Below are 18,620 nucleotides of genomic sequence, written 5' to 3' on the forward strand. Positions count from 1 at the left end.
ACACACAAAACTCAGTTGCATTTCTATACTCAGGCAATGAACCTAAAGAAAAATAAAAAAGTATCTCATTTACAATTGAATTCATTAATGTCAAGTACCTAGAAATCAATTTTTAAAAAGAGATGAAAGAAATAGGTATTGAATGGGGCTGGAGCAATAGCACAGTGGGTAGGGCGTTTGCCTTGCACGCAGCCTACCTAGGTTCGATTCCCAGCATCCCATATGGTCCCCCGAGCACCGCCAAGAGTAATTCCTGAGTGCATGAACCAGGAGTCACTCCTGTGCATCGCCGGGTGTGACCCAAAAAGCAAAAAAAAAAAAAAAAAGGTATTAAAAACTTTAAGTCACTATTAAAAGAAACAGAAAAAGGCGCAAGGAAATTACTCATATTCACAAATGGGAAGAATTAGCATCGTTAAAATGACCATTCTATGTAAAGCATTACACTTAATTCAAGGCAATTCAATCCTTATCAGAATTCCAATGGTATTCTCCCAGCACATAGAACAATAACTCTAAAATTTGTATAGAATCATAAAACTCCCTGAATAGGCAGAGCAATTCTGAGAAAAAGGATGAAGGTACTATATCCTCTCAGTTTATACTATAAAATTATAATTAAAAAACAGTGTGATGTTAGCAGCAGATCCTCAGAATCTGTAGGGGAATAGAAGTGAAAGCTGAAACAAAATCTGACACACATGACAGTTCATGACAAAGGATTTAGATGCATTAAATGAAGCAAGGAAGATCTGTAGAGCAAATGGTACTGGGAAAACTGGTTAGCCACAGAGAAGGAAAGAAAAAAAAACCTGAAATTGGACCCCTATCTCTCAACATACACGAAAGTTAATTAAAAACTGGATCAAAGATTCAATGTCAGAAATAAATCCATAAAACGCACTCAGGAAAACATACACACAACAGAACTCTCCATGATACTGACTTCAGAGGTATTATCTTCAATGATGATTTGATGTTTTTGGCAAAGAAGGAAAAAGCGAAAATAAACGTAACTACATCAGAACAAAGTTTTGGCCAGTGGGGTGGGGAGGCTGCTGAGACAGTACAGCAGTAAAGGTACTTGCCTTGCACGTAGCCAACCTGAGTTTAACTCCCAGAACGCCCACATGGTTACCAGGCCCCACTAGGAGTGATCCCTGAATGCAGAACCAAGAGTCAGGCCTAAGCACTACCACGTATAGCACACACACACACACACACACACACACACAAACCCACAAAAAAAGTTTCTGTAATGTAAAAGAACTATCACTATAATAAAAAGATATCTTATTGAAAGCAAGAAAGTATTCACATAATCTACCTCTCTGACAAAGGGCTATAATGTGAGACATATGCTCACAAAGCTCAAACATCAACAGCCCATCAAAACATGGACATAGGAGAGATCAGAAAGATAAAGGGTAGAATTGTATGCCTTGCATGCACAGGGCCCTGAGTTCCCCAACATTGCACTCCCACTGCTGCTGTATCCCTGGTAGGCCCCAGAATCACGATCAGGCCAGACATAAACCATCTGGCCCAGGTAGCTGAGTACTGCTGGGAGTAATCACCAGGGTCCCTGAGCACTGCAAAGGCAGCCTTCTTACACTCTAAAATAGGGAAAGGAAATTAACAGACCTTTTCTCAAAGAAGACATCTAGATGGCTAGCAGACATATAAAAAAAAAAAATCCATCTGATTGTCAAGTTATATGGCACCTCACACCAGTGAAAATGATGTACATAGAAAAGACCAGAAACAGCCAGTGCTGATAGAGATGAAGTGAAAAAGGAAGTCCCATTCCATTTACTGTTTATGGGGCTGTCATCGGATTCAGTCTCTATAGAAAATAGTCTAGAAACTTCTCAAAAAATTAAAAATATAAATTCCATGTGACTCAGTAATTCCACTCCTAGGCAACGATCCCAAGAACACACACAAAAAAACATTATTTCAAAGAGATATTGCACATCTATTTTCATCACAGTGCACTTCAAACTCTGGAACCAACTCAAGGACACACACACACACACACACACACACACACACACACACAGAGGAATACTACTCAGCTATAAAAAGATGAAATTTTGCTATGACTTGGATGGAATTGGAAAGTTTCATGTTAAACGAAACAAGTTAGAGAGAAACATGTCACAATCTCACATGTGGCATAAAGAAGCAAAGCAAGGGAATAAACAGTAACCCGTGGAAAAAAAACCCTGGGCCCTTAAAACAAAACTAAAGTTCCTAAAGGGAAGGAGGGAATGGGCAACCTCTAAGGGTCATAAGAGCAGTCGCAGAGGCTTTTGGGGGTATTTTGGTGGTAGTGGCAAAATAACCATACACAAAATAAGAGACATTGACACTACTGTATATCATGTTACCTCAAATAGAAAATAAATTATAGATTTTAAATAATTGTAAAGTTCTGAGGCTGGTGCTGTTTTTTGTCATTTTTGAATTGATTCTCTATTGGCAGCAGTTCACATCTAATTTAACTAAATAGGAATTTTAGCAGTGAACACATTCAACACTCCATATCTATGCTCCCATTTCCCTTTTGATACAGTACATATTTTCACAGAGTTCTAAACATTTCTGTATGAACTCATTAGGTTGTTTCATACCAAAATCCAGTCTATGGAAAATCTACTTAATAATTTTGTACTTTTCTGTGAACTAATCACATCCTTTAGCTAAACAGAATTTTCTCTTCTGTCCTTTCTATGTTTGTAGAAAGAAAAGAATTTTCTTTGTTTGGGAGCCACCTTCAGTTTTGCTCAGAGCTCACTCTTGACCAGTGCTCAAAACAAATGTGGTTACTGGGGAATCGAACCTGAGTCAGGTGCACGCAAGGCTTTAATCCCGATTTTATCTCTCTGGCCTCAAGAATTTTTAACTGCATAGAAATGTAACTTTTTTTTCTTTGCCGGGCTTGGGGGATGCTGGGCCACACCTAGTGGTACTCAGGGCTTACTCTTGGCTCTGTGCTCAGGGATCACTCCTAGGGGATCCTGGGAGACCATATGGGATTCCGGGGATCAAACGTGGGTCAGCTGTGTGCAAGGCAAATACCTTACCCACAGCACTCTATCTCCAGACCGAAATAGAACTATTTTAATATCACCTTCTTCTGTAGATTGTTATTTCTGGTTTCTAAACAAATGAACACTTTAAGACTCATCTAGGAATATCTTTATTTCGAGTTTTTATATAGTCTGATGTCCTCTACTTAATTACTCAGCAATTTTTAATACTCTAAAAGATGACAGGTTAAAACTATAACTATTTTTTTCTTTCAATTAGGTAGCAGGAAATTTAATTTTAACATAATTCTCATCTTTATTTGGAGATAAATTAAATAGATCCCATAAGAATACTTGCTTTCTGGTATGATGTCGCCAGCAGGTCAATCTGTACCTGTGAGGCAAGTGCATCAGCAGCCTGATGGTGCCTTCAGACTTCCAGATACCCCAAAACTGCTGCTGTGCCTTTGGCCTGACCCCAAAAACTTGGGGCAAAGTTTATCAAGAAAGTAAATGGCCAAAAATTAGGTATGTGGGAGACACACCCACAAACCACCTCGGGCTAGCTATATAATCAGAGGCATGGCCTCTCTGGTTCCTGATTGAACTGCTTAATGGCCATGATCCCAGAGACTCAGAAACAAATCTCGAAACACAAGAGCTGTTGGCAGAAATGTGTCCGGTCCCTGCAGTAGGTTACCGGCACTGGGCCAACCCAGGTGGGAATAGGTTTTGTGCCTTGCCCTGTTCTCCCTGGCGGCAGAGTGGCCGCCATCCTCCAGAGGCCACTGGACAGTCAGGTTTGGGCCGGCACTGACGAGACATGCAGGGCCTCACGGGATGGGAGTGGAGCCGGACCTTTCCTCCCCACCCCAATGAGACCCCGAGTTGCCACCCATGAACAGCCTCTCTGGCTCCTGATCAAGCTGCTTAATGGCCATGATCCCAGAGACTCAGAAACAAATCTCGGAACCCATTGGCTTTTGGCAGAAATGCGTCCAGACCCCGCAGTAGGTTACTGTCGCTGGACCACCCTAGGGGGGAAAGGCTGTTGTCTCTCCACCTGCTCCCCCTAGGCGGCTTGGTGACTGCCATCTTCCAGAGGCCACTGGACAGTCAGGTTTGGGCCCTCAGTGATGAGACATGCGGGGCCTCACGGGATGGGGGTGGAGCCAGCCCTTTCCTCTCCATCCCAACGAGACTCTGAGTCACCACCCATGAACGGCCTTTCTGGCTCCTGATCAAGCTGCTTAACGGCCATGATCCCAGACACTCAGGAATGAATCTTGGAACCCAGCAGGCTTTGGCAGAAATTCCTCCAGACTTTTAAGTGTTAAATTTTCAGAATTTCAAAATGGCACGACCACTACTGCAGCCACATGATATCATATGTTATTCTTAACCAGCAATAGAAAACAAATTGTCTACAGTTGCCTTTTTAGCAGATCTGAGTGTTGGGGTAAAATCCCAAATAATAATGGTAGGTCTGCTGTCAAAATATTGAATGGATCAAAGTAGAGAGAGAGTAATGTGGAAATCATCTGCCCCACAGGTAGGCCACAGGTAAGGGGAGAGTGTGGGATGGGGGTATATTGGTGTTTTTGGTGGTGGAGAATGGGCACTGGTGAAGGTATGGGTGTTTCATTGCATGACCGAGACTTAAACGCAAAAGCTTTGTAAATGCTCTCACGGTGATTCAGTAAATAAAATTATAAAAAAATTTTAAAAAAAGTAAGGTGGAGTTCATGCCCAATTCAATCAGCTAATCAGTGGCTGAATAAATAGCAGTACTCCTACAATAAAAAAAAAAACCTGCTTTCTAAAGAATTCTATATTTAGAAATGATCTTTGTATCCAAGTCTATAAAAGTAAAAGATAAAATTATTGAAATGTTTCATAGGTTCTTGTGATAATAAGAATTTTATTAAAGAGCTTCAATAGCTCTTACAAATTATGCTGACAGTTCAAAAATAATTGTTAACAAATTACAAAGCTGGTAAGAGACTAATATTTATACATAAAAAATTCATGTAACTAATTTTGATTTTCATAGCTCCTTTTATACCAAAGTGACTTCAGGAGATATTGAAAAATAAATGAAGAGATTACTGATATATGTCCCAAAGTGATTTCATACGGCATCGCTTACTTTAACTGTAAATTCATCTTATATATCAATTCCTTTCATTCCTACAATCTTCATTTTTCAAATTCTATACTGGTTTGAACATTAAAACATGAAATAGGTATAAATGTGCAAATGATATATCTACTACTAACGGTGAGATTTACTACAATATGCTTCAAAATAATAATCAGACATCAGTTAAATCTGTTCAGTTTAACTGAGAAAATAATTTTTAATCTGGAACTTTATCAGATTAATCTGGTAAAATGCCATCCAAAAAAAGAAGTGGGTCATTTCATTTTTACAAGGCAAAGAGCTGAGGAATCCTGTCGGGGATACTGATTCCAGTATAATTTTTGCTGTGAAATATTTTGTGGGAACACTTAAACCAACTCTTGGCATATGTATGGTGCACAGAAGCGAAAGGGGGGCTCTAGAAATGTTCTCACTTTATTATATTATTTATTTATTTTAAACAGCGGCTTCTCTCAGTGATGCTTGGCTGGTGGTGCAGGCTTAATGGTTCGGTGCTGAAGTCTGGAGGTACTCAGGGGCCACCAACTTAATACCATTACTTAGTCCATGGCGCACCAGGAATTGAACTCTGGGCTCAAAAAATGCTAGGCATGTGCTCCACCAGCTGAGTCATCTTCCAGACCCCTTTCCTTTCTGTTTTTAAATCAAAGGACCCAGAGAAGGTGTCCATTGTAAAAGGAAGCCAACAACTGGAGTTAAAGGAAAGCAATCAGAATCTACCCTGGGAAACATGACACCATTTGCTAAACTTACTAGCCTCTCACACAGACTGTGAAGAACAATGTTATTTTTGTAAATGTAACCAGATAGCAAACAGATTTAACATACTTTAGTATAGTTGGCTCACAGAGAAAACCTATAGGAAAGCAGCGATACTTTTGCTCTGGTTCAAATAAACATCTGAAATACATAATCAACATAAATCTCACCACCCCCTTTTCCAGGCTCACCTTTCAGAATCCCCAATCCTCCCAGTCTCAATCATGCACAGTCTATACTGAATTCTCAATTTCATGAACATTTCACACTTTTCTGCCTCAACTCCTTGCCGTTAATAGTTGCTGTTCCTGGATAATTCCTGCTTGTTTTTCATGTCTTATATGAAATGTCACTTCATCCAGGAAATTTCCTAGAACCTTTCACAAGCTACATACCTTCCCATGTTAGTTACTTGGGCCTAAATAATATAACATTCTTCTTCCTCAGTGTGGTTGAAATCAGCTGGGAGTTATAGAATCAAGCAGATGGGAATGAAATACCTCCTTTTCATTCACAAATGCTAACCTGGAAGACTCAACTTTCATCTGCCAAAAGTGGGTTTGCTGAGATTCAATGCAGAATTAGACATCCACCAATGATAAGGACAGTTTGGCAATTGCAGAACTGCCCCGGGAGGTTCATTCCTGGGAAATTTATAGCATCAAGTTCACAGGATATACTTCATGAAAGTAGGTAGGTTTGCAGAGAAACAGAGAAGAGAAGAGAGCCTGAGCTTTGTTATTCCAAAGAGGAGTTAGGCTCCTAAGAACTGAAATGTTACTCCTAGACACAAGAACTGAGGTTGATTAAAAAAAAAAAATCACCCTGTGACTGTAACTTGGTCCTTAAGAAAAATGGGGAATAAAGGTTCTTCCCTTATCTAAACACACTGCTTGAGCAGTCCTTTACATAGCCCTTGGACACCTGGTCTAAAACTGTTTAGTTGCCTGTTTCCCCTGCTGGACCTAAAGTCTCACAAAATAATTAAGGGCAATGTCATTTTTTGTACCCACCTCCTACCTCAAAGTCTAGCATACAGCAGATGCAGATACAGATGCTGACACAGACACAGACAGACACAGAGAGAGAGAGAGAGAGAGAGAGAGAGAGAGAGAACAAAGTAATTGCCAATTAACGACACATTCTTTTGTTTATTCCATAAAAAATCTCCCCAACTACCGATGGAAAGAGTTCTTTTTTAAAACATCTCTTTAAATTGGATGGTATGGATGTTCTAAGTCCTTTAAAAGTCTGTAGAAGAGGGAGAAAGAATTGTAACTGACTACTTCATGGGAGCTGCTTTAAATCTTAGAGGGGTTATGTTCCTGACTTGTGGAGGAGGCAAAGGACATAGCAAAAGGGAACTGGTGGGAGGGCAGGGTGGTGAGACACAATAATTCAGAGAAAAAACAAAAAGGACTAATTTCCCAAAGTTATAATATACTCAGTTAACAGAGACTACACTAATTGAATTTTTTTTATTCTGGTTTGGGGCCATGCTCAGAAGTGCTCAGGCCTTACCCCCGGCTCTGTGCTCTGGGATCACGCCTAGCAGTACTTGGGGCACCATGTGGTACTGGGGATGGAACCCAAGGCTCCTGCATGCAGAGCATATGCTGCAGCCCTGTGAGCCATCCTTCTGACCCCTGAATTGTATCTTTTAAATAGGTTAACTCGGTGCATTTCATGGGGAATCATCCACATCCCAACTTGGGGCATATGATTAATTTTTTACTTTATGGAATTCTTTTTTCTAACTCTTTTCTTTCCTATTTCCTAAATAAAACTCTTTTATTTCACCGGGTTTTAAAAAATGAGTAAAATTACACAGTATATGAATTCTAGCTCAATATAGCTGTCATAGAATAATAAAAGATAGAGTATGGGACAGGGAACCCCAAACCCACTACAACCTGTAATTGGACAAACGAAAGTTTCACTGACAATTGTAGACCACCTATGACAGAATAAGGCAAGGACACAGTCCATCTTCATTAAATGCAAACTTGCTTTATTTATGAGATGACAAAGTCGCATTAAGCAATTCTGAAAGCAACCTACTTGGTATCACTTTTAAATGAGTGACTCATCACATTATGCAGAGGAAACTGGTTTACAAGAGACTCTGATGAGCTGCTTCCCAAAACACATGGAGGTATGATGGCAGCATGTTGGGTTCAACACTGGCTCACTCAATGTAGGCAAATTAACTTTCAAGAACAGGGAAAACCTGAGGTACTTCTTAAAGGTGTTGAGTCCCCTAAAATATCAGTTTTCTCACATCCCTCTTGCTGCACCAGGAAGTAGGGAATAAAATTCCTATACTAGGAGCCAGCTTTGAAAAAAAAAAACAACTTGCTTCTGTGATCTTCAGAGCAACTTCTTCAGAGGGATGAAATTTTCTCCTTTTTATAGACAAGAAAATAAATGAAAATTTCAACGGATACCATCTTAAAGGAATTTACCCTAGGACTATGGAAGTCATACACCCTCTACTTCTCCACGTGGCTTTTTTCTCCTGTGCATAGGCAGAGGCAGAATTGCTTCTGCAATTTCTCAGGAGAATATTGGGCAGAGGGTTCCAGTGGCTCTGAGCCCAATGCCTTCGCCCTAGGACATCCTTGGCAGTTGGATGGATTTGTGGTCTAAGTCCCTTAAGTCAGGAGTAGACATAAATCTATCCATCACTCACTAGGACACATATGAACCTCAGGATAATTTGTTTTCCAATGGTTTTGGCTTAAACCTCTAGTTTGGCATTGGCTTTTTAACAACTAACAGCTGTAGACAATTTTCACACAGAATAAAGACATCAGTGAGGCAGAGTGGAATTTTCTCCCTGATGAATAGAGAACAATAAACTGTCTTCAAGACGTGCAAAGAGCAGCCACCACACAGGCTCTAGCTTCAATCACATTTTAGAAGACTGGCAGACTACCACTGAAAGGCCAATGGATATGAAAGCTTTGAGGGCACCAGCCCTACTACCAGTTTTACTACCACTGAGGAAAGCTCTCTCTATCAACAACATCTTTCTCCTTCTTATTTTGGTTTAAAATAGTTTAAGTGGAAAATAAAACCAAACCCATCAATGCATCATTACTGTCATTTCTGATTGCCATCATGGCAGATGATTCACTACCCCTCCCTAGGAGAGAATTATGTGTCCTCCACCCACTCCAATGACTTCAAGTCTGGCCACTGACATCTGGTGCCAGTTGATACTCCTTAGCCTGTGAACTCAAGAGTAGCTGTGTGATTTGCATACGTCAAAGAAATATGGGCAGAAGTGACTTGTGTCATTTCCAAACACAAGCCTAAAGAGCCTGCTAGCAGATCGTCTTAGAGCCTGCTTGCAGGTTTTCTCTTGGAACCAGGTGTTGCATAGAAGATAGCAAGAACCACAGCTGATCCACAGTGGACATGCAAGCATCAGTAAGCAATAAGCCTCTGCTGTTATAATCATTGAGAATCTGCTGTTATATAATAAACTCACCTACAATGACTGAGAAAGACCTTGGTCCTCTTCTCTATCAATTTTTATCACTCACCTGATCCAGAAAATCATCCCTAATCTCCTTGTCCTCATGTCTTCTAACCCGCATTACATTTGTGTACAACCTATATGGTGGTGAGTGGTGTCACTTATTTTGGTGGCATTACACCTTCATTACTTGTCCCCTTTTGCTACCGAAACAGTCAGCTCTTTGGGAGCAAGTTTCGATTTCTATTTGGAGCCTTCTCATTACATCTAGAATACAGTTCTGTAAGCAGTAAAGATGAGAAAGGACAGATTCCTCAAATACTAGAAATATTCAACATTATAAAGTTGCCAACAGCTCATTTTCTAAACCAGTTTTGATTGGTAATACAAGCATTAATCATGCAGTAGAGCAGAACTCAAAACACTGGCTTACTTTAAAAGATGAGATTCTGGCAAACTTTTGTCTAGATAAACTGGAGTGAGTCCCTCAGTTCTGTGTGTGTGTGTGTGTGTGTGTGTGTGTGTGTGTGTGTGTGTGTGTACACACACATGCGTGATGGAGAGTTGGTGGCTGGGGGAGAGGCAGTGACATGACCTATATAACATAACTTTCTTGGCCTTATGAGTTATGTGAAATTATACCAATCTCTAGTATTTGTTAAATGAAGGAAATGGTCTGATTAGAATTAACTCAATTACAAAATGCCATTGGTGACCAATAGAGAACAGAATACCTATGCAACATCTTTCGAGCACCTAATAAGGGTCTGTCATTGGATCGTTCCCACATGTACTATTCTCATTTAAAATGTATAGAGAACTGAGAAGTTATTATTTTTTCCCTCTTTTTTTCCAGAAAACAGACTCAGAAAAGTTCTGTTTTTTTTTCATACTTATTCAGATAAAGGTAAAGGCCCTCCCGTTGATCGTCGATTTGCTCGAGCGGGCCCAGTACCGTCTCCATTGGAGACTTTGTTGTTACTGTGTCTGGCATATCCAACACTCTCGGTAGCTTGCCGGGCTCTCCGATAACAAAGTCAGAGCAGTTAGTTTGGGTCAAAGACTTCCTATCCTAAACTCCATGCGAATGTCCTTTAAACCATGCCATGATACCCTATGAAACAGGGACTGGGAAAAAATACCACTCCAAGTGCACTTGCATCTCTTAATGAATGAGTCCTATACTAGATACATCTCTACTTCAGTATAGTGGGTTCTAAAATGTGATAGTGTCTATAAAAAGTTTCCCACAACAGTTATTATTCCAATCCTGTCATTAGGAAAAATAATTATACTGTACTTAAGTAATAATGTCTTTCATCAAAAGATCAAGGACAGGAGGGGTAGTATGAGTAATTTTTAAAAAGATATTAATATTACACACTGGGAATGGGGTTGGAGAAAGCACAGAAAAATGTCAGGAGGTGCAAAGCAAAAGGAGGAAATTGTTGACTGCACACAAGTACAGAGTGAGCAAATGGGGGACAAAGTCGGACAAAGTGTCCTTGCACTCTGTCTATGATCCTTTTTCCTCTTCCCCCTTTTCTACAGTCTCAATGATGGTGAGGATGCACATGGGGTCATATCACTGAAGAGAGACAAGTCCATAGTTAATCAAATTGATCTGCCTGCACCATCATTTTGCTTTCTCCTAGATCTACAGCATATCAAGACAGAAATCTGAGACTCACCACAAGTTCACTGAACATGACGTCCAGCTCCTCCACAGGGGGCATGGGTAGTGCTGGCTCCATGGTCTGAAGAGCAAAGCTGCTATCATTTCGTAGCCGGTAAGTAATTTCTGGGTGATCATTATTTCGGAAACAGCAAAAGATGAATGAAATCCCCCGTCCACCTCTCTTCCTTGGGGCCATGGTTGAATGTGTTTCTATTCCTTGGAGTGACTAACGTCTGCAAAAATGAAGATATGAAATGATCAGAAGTGCAAGAATGGATCAAGTGCTCTTTTTTCTTCTAAATGTTAGATCAATTTGGGGCAGGGATAATACTCAGTGATAGAGCTTCCTCCATGCAGGTGGAAGCACTACGTTTGATCTCTCACAATACACACATACACACACACACACAAACACACACATACACACACACACAAATGCGTGCACACAATCTTAATTAAAAAAAATTTTTTTAAAGACCTATTCAAGAAAGAGTCACCACCATCACACCCTCCAATGTCTCCAGGCTCTGTACTGGGGGCAAAGTCACACTCTACAATTTATAGGATAAACCCAAAATGGCCAGGACTGAAGTTAGGCAGGGAACAGAGGCATTTCACTTTACTTGTTGAAAGTTTCCTAGAAGGCCTAAGGGGGAGATAGAGGCCAACAACTATCTTTGATTTGATTTCAGGGTTGCTATCTAGAAACAGATCAGAGCTGTGCTACCTCTAAGGTGTAATTTCAAACTAAGGAGTGGACGCTATGAGGAGACACAAAGGAAGAACTTTCTCCTGTCTGAGATTGGGACAGAATCTAAGTGACGACTCTCTGGCTCTATTATCTTCAGACTAGAATTACCTGTTAGAAATGTCTCAAGTGCAAGCTACCCCAACTATTAAATGGAAAATAAGTGTGTGTGGGGGGGGATGGGAAGTGGACCAAGATGGAAGATTTTTTATTTTTGGCTTTTTGGGTCACACCCAGCGATGCACAGGGGTTACTCCTGGCTCTGCACTCAGGAATTACCCCTGTTGGTACTCAGGGGACCATATAGGATGCTGGGAATTAAACCCGGGTCGGCCACATGCAAGGCAAACGCCCTACCCGCTGTGCTATTCCTCCAGCCCCAAGACGGAAGATTTTTCAGTAAGAAACATTTAAGGATCATTCACTCCAGCTTTAATTCCTGTAGCTCTAATATTATTCACAATATCGATCCAATGTTCAATGAATATTAGGTATCAATCTTCTTTTATAGAAACCTTGCCTCCATTCTCTACAAATATAATAGGTAAAAGTCAAACAACAGTCTCCAAGGGCTCCAACAATCTGGTTCCTTCTCCTTAACAAGCATCATTCTTCACTGTACTTCGAACAGGTCATGCAAACTTCAGGACATCAACGATGTCCTGACCCATGTTCTGGTCTATATGCATGACTGATTCTTCTCATCATTAAATTAAATTAAAAAGATCTCAGAATGAATTTCACTTTTCTGAAAGGCTACCTCGAACTGTATCTGCAGAAGCACAGTTACTCTCTCTCCCTGTACTGTGTTCTTTGCGACAGTTGCAAACATTTGAAATTATTCTATTTAATCATTTCATAGGAACAGGAGTTCAATGTTGAGACCCGGTATATGATGCAATGGGAGACATGGGTGCATGGCATACATACATACTGACTCAATGAATATTGAACTAAACATTGAATACAAAATCTCATTTAAACTAAGGACTTTACACCCCCCCAAAATAGCACCTTAGGACATAAAGATAAAAGTAAAGGAGATTTTATGTATTAAGTGATCAAGAACAATATGTTTATATGTTATTTATATAAGTAAAATACATTCGCAGAAGAAGGACTGGAAGCAAGCGTGCCAACATTAACAATGGTTAATTTTACATAGTAAGGCAATGGATTTTTTTTGTACTTGAGTTTTAAAGTGAAATCCAATGCATCAATGTATGGCATCTCTTCCAAATAGAGAATACAAGGGCAAAGCCTTTAAATTTCATAATTTGAAATTAATACAATGATGAAAACTCAGGAAAATGTTTTCACAAATATAGTTTAAAAATTTTTCTAGAGGCATGTCTTCCATTCGCCAAGGATATTAGGCTCTGAAAGATGGCAACCAGAAATCTTTGGGATGAGCAGAGGGGGAAAAGTTAAGAACAAGGAACCCATCATGAAGTCCTATATGGTGATTTAACTGGCCCTGAAATAATTAGTAAAAACATCCAATATTCCATTCTGTTGATAGACACATCTCTTGTTTCAAGCAAGAGAGCATGAGACATACGGAATAGCTGGAACTGCTTTGGTAAATATGTATTAATACATACTATATAGCAGGCAGAACTGAAGAACACAGAAAAAAGGAATCCACATGGTTTATAATCTGGTTGGAAAGAGTAATGTGGCACATAATTATAACTACTTGTTATGTCAAGCCAATAAGTATTAAGTAATGGAGAAAGACTTATAAAGGGGAAGAATCTGGTTGCTGATGAGCAAAGTTTTGATAGATTATGGAAAGCATGACATTTAGGCAGTGAGGACATGCAAAGGCTAGGAAGGGGAGCAGAGCACACAGGGGAAATGAGTAGGTATGGTAGGAGGTGTGCTGTATGCTGCGCCACGGAAGTCCTCATATCCCTGTTCTAAACCTGCCAATGACTACCCAACGCTGGCTCTGAATGTCCCTTCAAAATAAATCCCAACAATTTTTCTTTTCTATTTCTTTAAAGCTATAATCTATTTTAGCCAACACATCATTTTTAATGCCCATAAACATCTCGTACTCCCTCTGTTTTTTTTTAACTCAAGCAGCCCACTCTTTTCTTCTGCCCTTATCATCAACATTCTTCCCATGCTGAGAGTGCCGATTCTGAGAACAGTGCAGTGAGCCCCAATCACTGCTGGTGGCAGCTCAATTTGTCCAATATTTCTGAAGGGCAACATATAAAGCCATAAACTAGTCACAGTTTTTTTTGGTCCAGTGTCTCTACTTCTGGAAACAGTGACTAAGGAAATATTCAAAGATACTACCAAAGTAGTTTTCAGGAAAGTTTCAGAGCATTATCCATAGAAAGAAAATGAGAATATAAAACTAGGAAAAAAGTACTATACAAAGGGTAAGTTGTGGTTTAAGGAGATCAGTTCTTCTTAAAAACTGTTTCCATTCATGACTCATTTTTATATAATAAGGGTGTGTGTGTGTGTGTGTGTGTGTGCATGTGTTTGTATGTATACACACATATATATAACAAATAGGTGTTCAAATCAAACACTGACTAAAAATAAATCAAGAAATTTGTTTTTAAATACATTGTTTAAAAGTTATAAATTTTGTTTTTTTAATGTTTTATATTACATTTTTTAAATTAATTTTTTCATTAGTGAATCACCGTGAGTATATTTACAAACTTACAAACTTTCGGTGTTTGCATTTCAGTCATACAATGATCGTTTACCCATCCAGTGCCCATTCTCCTCCACCAATGTTCCCAGTATCCCTCCCACCATCCCAACCCCATCCGCAACCACCCCACCCTGACTCTGTGGAAGGGCACTGTCACTGTCCTCCCGTTGTTCATCGATTTGCTTGAGCGGGCCCAGTAACATCTCCATTGGAGACTTTGTTGTGTAGTATCTGCGGAAGGGCATTCACTTTTATTCTCTATCCTTTTGGGTGTTGTGGTTTTCCATAGAGGTATTGAGTGGCCATTGTGTTCGATCTATAGTCTACTTTCGGCACGTATCTTTTAACCTGAATAGGTTTCCCCAGCATCCTTTATTTGGTGTTCCCTTCTCTATCTGAGCTGTCTTTCCCCACAGCATGTGAGGCCGGTTTCCAATCCGTGGAGCAGACCTCCTGGTCCTTATCTCTACTACTCTTGGGTGTTTAGTCTCCCATTTTGTTACTTTATATTCCACAGATGAGTGCAATCTTTCTATGCCTGTCCCTCTCTTTCTGACTCATTTCACTTCATTTCACAAGATACTTTTCATGTTGATCCAAAAAGTTAGAAATTTTGACCTGAATTTAAGACAGTAAGTAAATGAAAGATCACTGAGCAGTCTTTAGTATTTGTATTTAGTTATGTGCACTTAGTTATATAATAAGATTTACAATGTCTCATATATATATGCAGGTAAAAAGGACATGCCAAAATGTGATCAGCAGGTTAGTTCATGTTAGATAGTTGGGTTACTTTATAAACACACACAAACCCTTCTCTTTTAATGTTGTTCTCAGAATAAAGACATACTACTGTCATAATAAAACAGTGCAGTGAGATTAAAGGGAGGGGAAAAAGAAACCTACAAAGAAGGAGGAATGTGCATATGAAAAAGTTCGTACCAAAAATATCCAAATTACATACCAGCTACTCAAACTACGTGTGGTAAAAAGTTGTTTTCCTTCCAATCTGTTACAAACCTGTTTTTGTAAAATATAGTAATATCTCAACAATGTCAGATTATTCTCCTTGTGTTCAAAATTATTCAGAATTTCTCCTTGTGCTTAATATTAATTTTTTTAGACTGTGTAATATAGTAGCACTGCAGCACTGTCCTCCTGCTGTTCATCAATTTGCTTGAGCAGGCACCAGTAATGTCTCCATTGTGAGACTTATTATTACTGTTTCTGGCATATCGAATATGCCACAGGTAGCTTATATAGCTTATTAAATTAAAATGTAACTGTTACATTTATGGTGTGTCCTTTGGACAGGAACAACAGCCCATTCAGTAACCTGGCTATCATCTTTTACATTCTGTCACTTGATAGTTAAATGAAGAGATTGGGAATTACTGTTCCTTTCAGTAGAAGTAAGCACCTGCGCATATGGGGAAGGAAGCAATGCTCAGGCTACTGGGAGATGAGGGCCAGAACATAAAGAGCAAGGACCAGCTCCTGAAGTGCCTTATGGTCTATGTTCAGCTTTCAAGTTCATGTCCATTCATTCCTGGATAACTGCATTTCCAGCAGAATGTGGCCTAGGACCTTTTTGGGGTTTGATGTTTTGTGACACACACACCCTCCCCCAATCCACACAAACAACAATGCAGTCAAGAATCAGAGTAATTTGTGGTCTGGGTCTTTCTCCCCCCTGCCCTGAAAAATTATCTCCACGGTATGTGTCACCAAGTACCTTGCCCATACAGAAATATAAAGCAAGCAGCTGAGAAACAAATAGAGCAATTGTCTTACTTTGCATTTTAGAAGTTGTTGTACTTAATCCTAAGTTATATTACATTCTGACCTTACTGACGAGGGGTGCAGAGGAATCATTAATATCCAAAAATTGGTCCAAAGCATTTTTTAAGTTGTAAAAAAATGCCAACATTTCCATAAACAAAAGAATATGATGTTCTTGGCTAGTTTCTAAGATGGGGAATGAGATAGAGAGCCCATTACATAGAAGAACATCTTTGAAAATCATTTTATTAAAGACCAAAATATTGCCTTTGACAGGTGATTTGTGTTTAAAAGCCTCAGTAAAGCCAAAGACCAATTTTATGCTGGCTTCTCTATGGAGTCCCAAACACAAAGTTCTCTATTAAACCCAGCTCTTAAAACTGTAACTGGCAAGACTGAGATGTACAACAAGCAGCTGTTTATATACCCAAGTTGGGTACTTCACTGTTCAGAGCTTACATAAAGATGAAAACAGGAAACAAAAGTCACAGTGCCACTTGACAGTGGATACCACCACTGGCGGTAGGCATTTTAGGCAGCTCCCCAATACTGCTCCAGTGCGCCCCTAACCTGACATGTGATCCCCACATGATTTCAATAAGCACTTTCACATCCACCATTTTATCTATCCCATCATTTCCATTTCACACATGAGACCTATGGGAGATTTGGGGCGGAGTGGGGGCAATTACAAAGAGAACCACTGAGAGAGATTTGATTTGGTGGTGAAGGTAGAGATGGTGTTTTGGAGAAGCCCAGTTGGTTTCCAAATAGGGTAGGGAAGCTGAGCAAAGGTCATACCTGTCTGCATAACCTGACTGGAATTCAGCCCACACCCTCTTTGACCTCAAGGCCATGACCTTAGTTCAGTCGCCCCTCATCCTCCATTTCAATGACTAAATTTGTTTTATTACTCTTCCTCCTGACCCTTGAGGGTTTGTCAAGGGGTTGGCTAATCTTTTCTGTCAAAGATCAGATTGCACATCTTCCAGGTCTATCTCCATTAAGCCTCTTACTGTGATACTGCACAAAAAGCATTGGTATCAGAGCAGGGTCTCAGAAGATGAGGGAGAATAGTCAGGTAGAGAATTAATTGCAAAACCTGCAGGAAGAGTTCAGAAGTGTCCGGCTCTGATGACTATGCGGACAGGAGGGCATGAGTAATTCAGTCTATGAGAGATAATAAAAAGGTAGAAAATAAAATAAGACAAGAGCCAGCCATGGATGAACTTGTGGTCCATGCAGGAAAGTTGGACTATGTCCAGGAGACACTGTAGAACTGAGTGACATGATCAAATTTATGATGTGATGAGAATAAATGCCAGACTCTTCACTCCGCAGTATGAGGCGCTGGGGTCCAGGCCCCTGCCCTCTCTAGTCTGTTCTCTCTTAACACTTGCCATTATTCACCATGCTCTAACCGGGCTGGTCTTACCTCCCCAATTCAAAATGCCACCTGTTCTGAGCTTCTGCACATATTCCTGTCTGGAATTTTCTTTCCTGACACTTTGAAGTTACAGTTCCATTTATCCTTTAGGTGCCATCTTAAAAGCTACCCCTTTGGAAGGCCCCTTCCTGATCACATTCTCTAAGATAGCAATCCCTCCCACCACAATAATTTTACAAGTAAATTGAAAATAAAAGTTTTATTTTATTCTCCTCTTGACTTCCTTTAACATCAGCCAAATCAATCGTTGTTTTGTTCTGGATTCCCCCCCATCCCTCACATGCCTGCCTCCTTCAAAAAATTTTTTTGAGGGTACACCCTTTCATTTTTTTCATCCTTCTTTCCAAAGAGCCTAGCACAGCACATGAGATATAATCAGCACCCAATAAACATTTCTCTAAAAAAAAAAAAGACTATGATGGACTAGAGCAGTTTTTGATATCCATCCATATAAAGTCCTTTTTTTTTTGTTTTTTGAATTTATGTTTATTTTGCCCACTAGACTATGAGATACTGAAGACAGAAACCAAGTTTCATTCAGTCCCTGGCAGACACTAAATTCTCAATAAATGTCTGCTGAATCCAAAAGGATAAATGCCTAAGTGAACAGATGGCCTCATCCCTGCACACTGGAGCTGTGTGACTGGGTGTTCTTCCCATAGTTGCCTGTTGATCTGCTTTCCACAACTGCAAAAACATTTGAAGTCAGTGTTGGACCAAGTACTCCTTAGCCACTTGTCAAGTTTTTCTGATACTGACAGAAGTCTCACAACTGGATTTTGTCCTTGTGGACTTTGCAAATTCCCAAAAGCAAAGCGTTTGGGAAACTCTGGCCAAGAG

The 18,620-nt window shown here is 39.9% G+C and overlaps 1 protein-coding gene across 2 annotated transcripts in view; it reads right to left on the reverse strand.

Moving 5' to 3' along the window:
* Positions 1-18,620, reverse strand: part of DAAM1 (dishevelled associated activator of morphogenesis 1) — a 188,262-nt gene that overhangs the window by 101,109 nt on the left and 68,533 nt on the right. For both annotated transcript variants that reach the window (XM_056133324.1, XM_056133323.1), the window contains exon 2: positions 11,134-11,353. In XM_056133324.1, the coding sequence (XP_055989299.1) occupies positions 11,134-11,316 (183 nt within the window). In that variant the 5' untranslated portion in view covers positions 11,317-11,353. The remainder of the gene's footprint in view (positions 1-11,133; positions 11,354-18,620) is intronic.

Source organism: Sorex fumeus, unplaced genomic scaffold (genome assembly GCF_029834395.1).
Source record: "Sorex fumeus unplaced genomic scaffold, SorFum_2.1 ptg000098l, whole genome shotgun sequence".
Lineage (NCBI taxonomy): Eukaryota > Metazoa > Chordata > Mammalia > Eulipotyphla > Soricidae > Sorex > Sorex fumeus.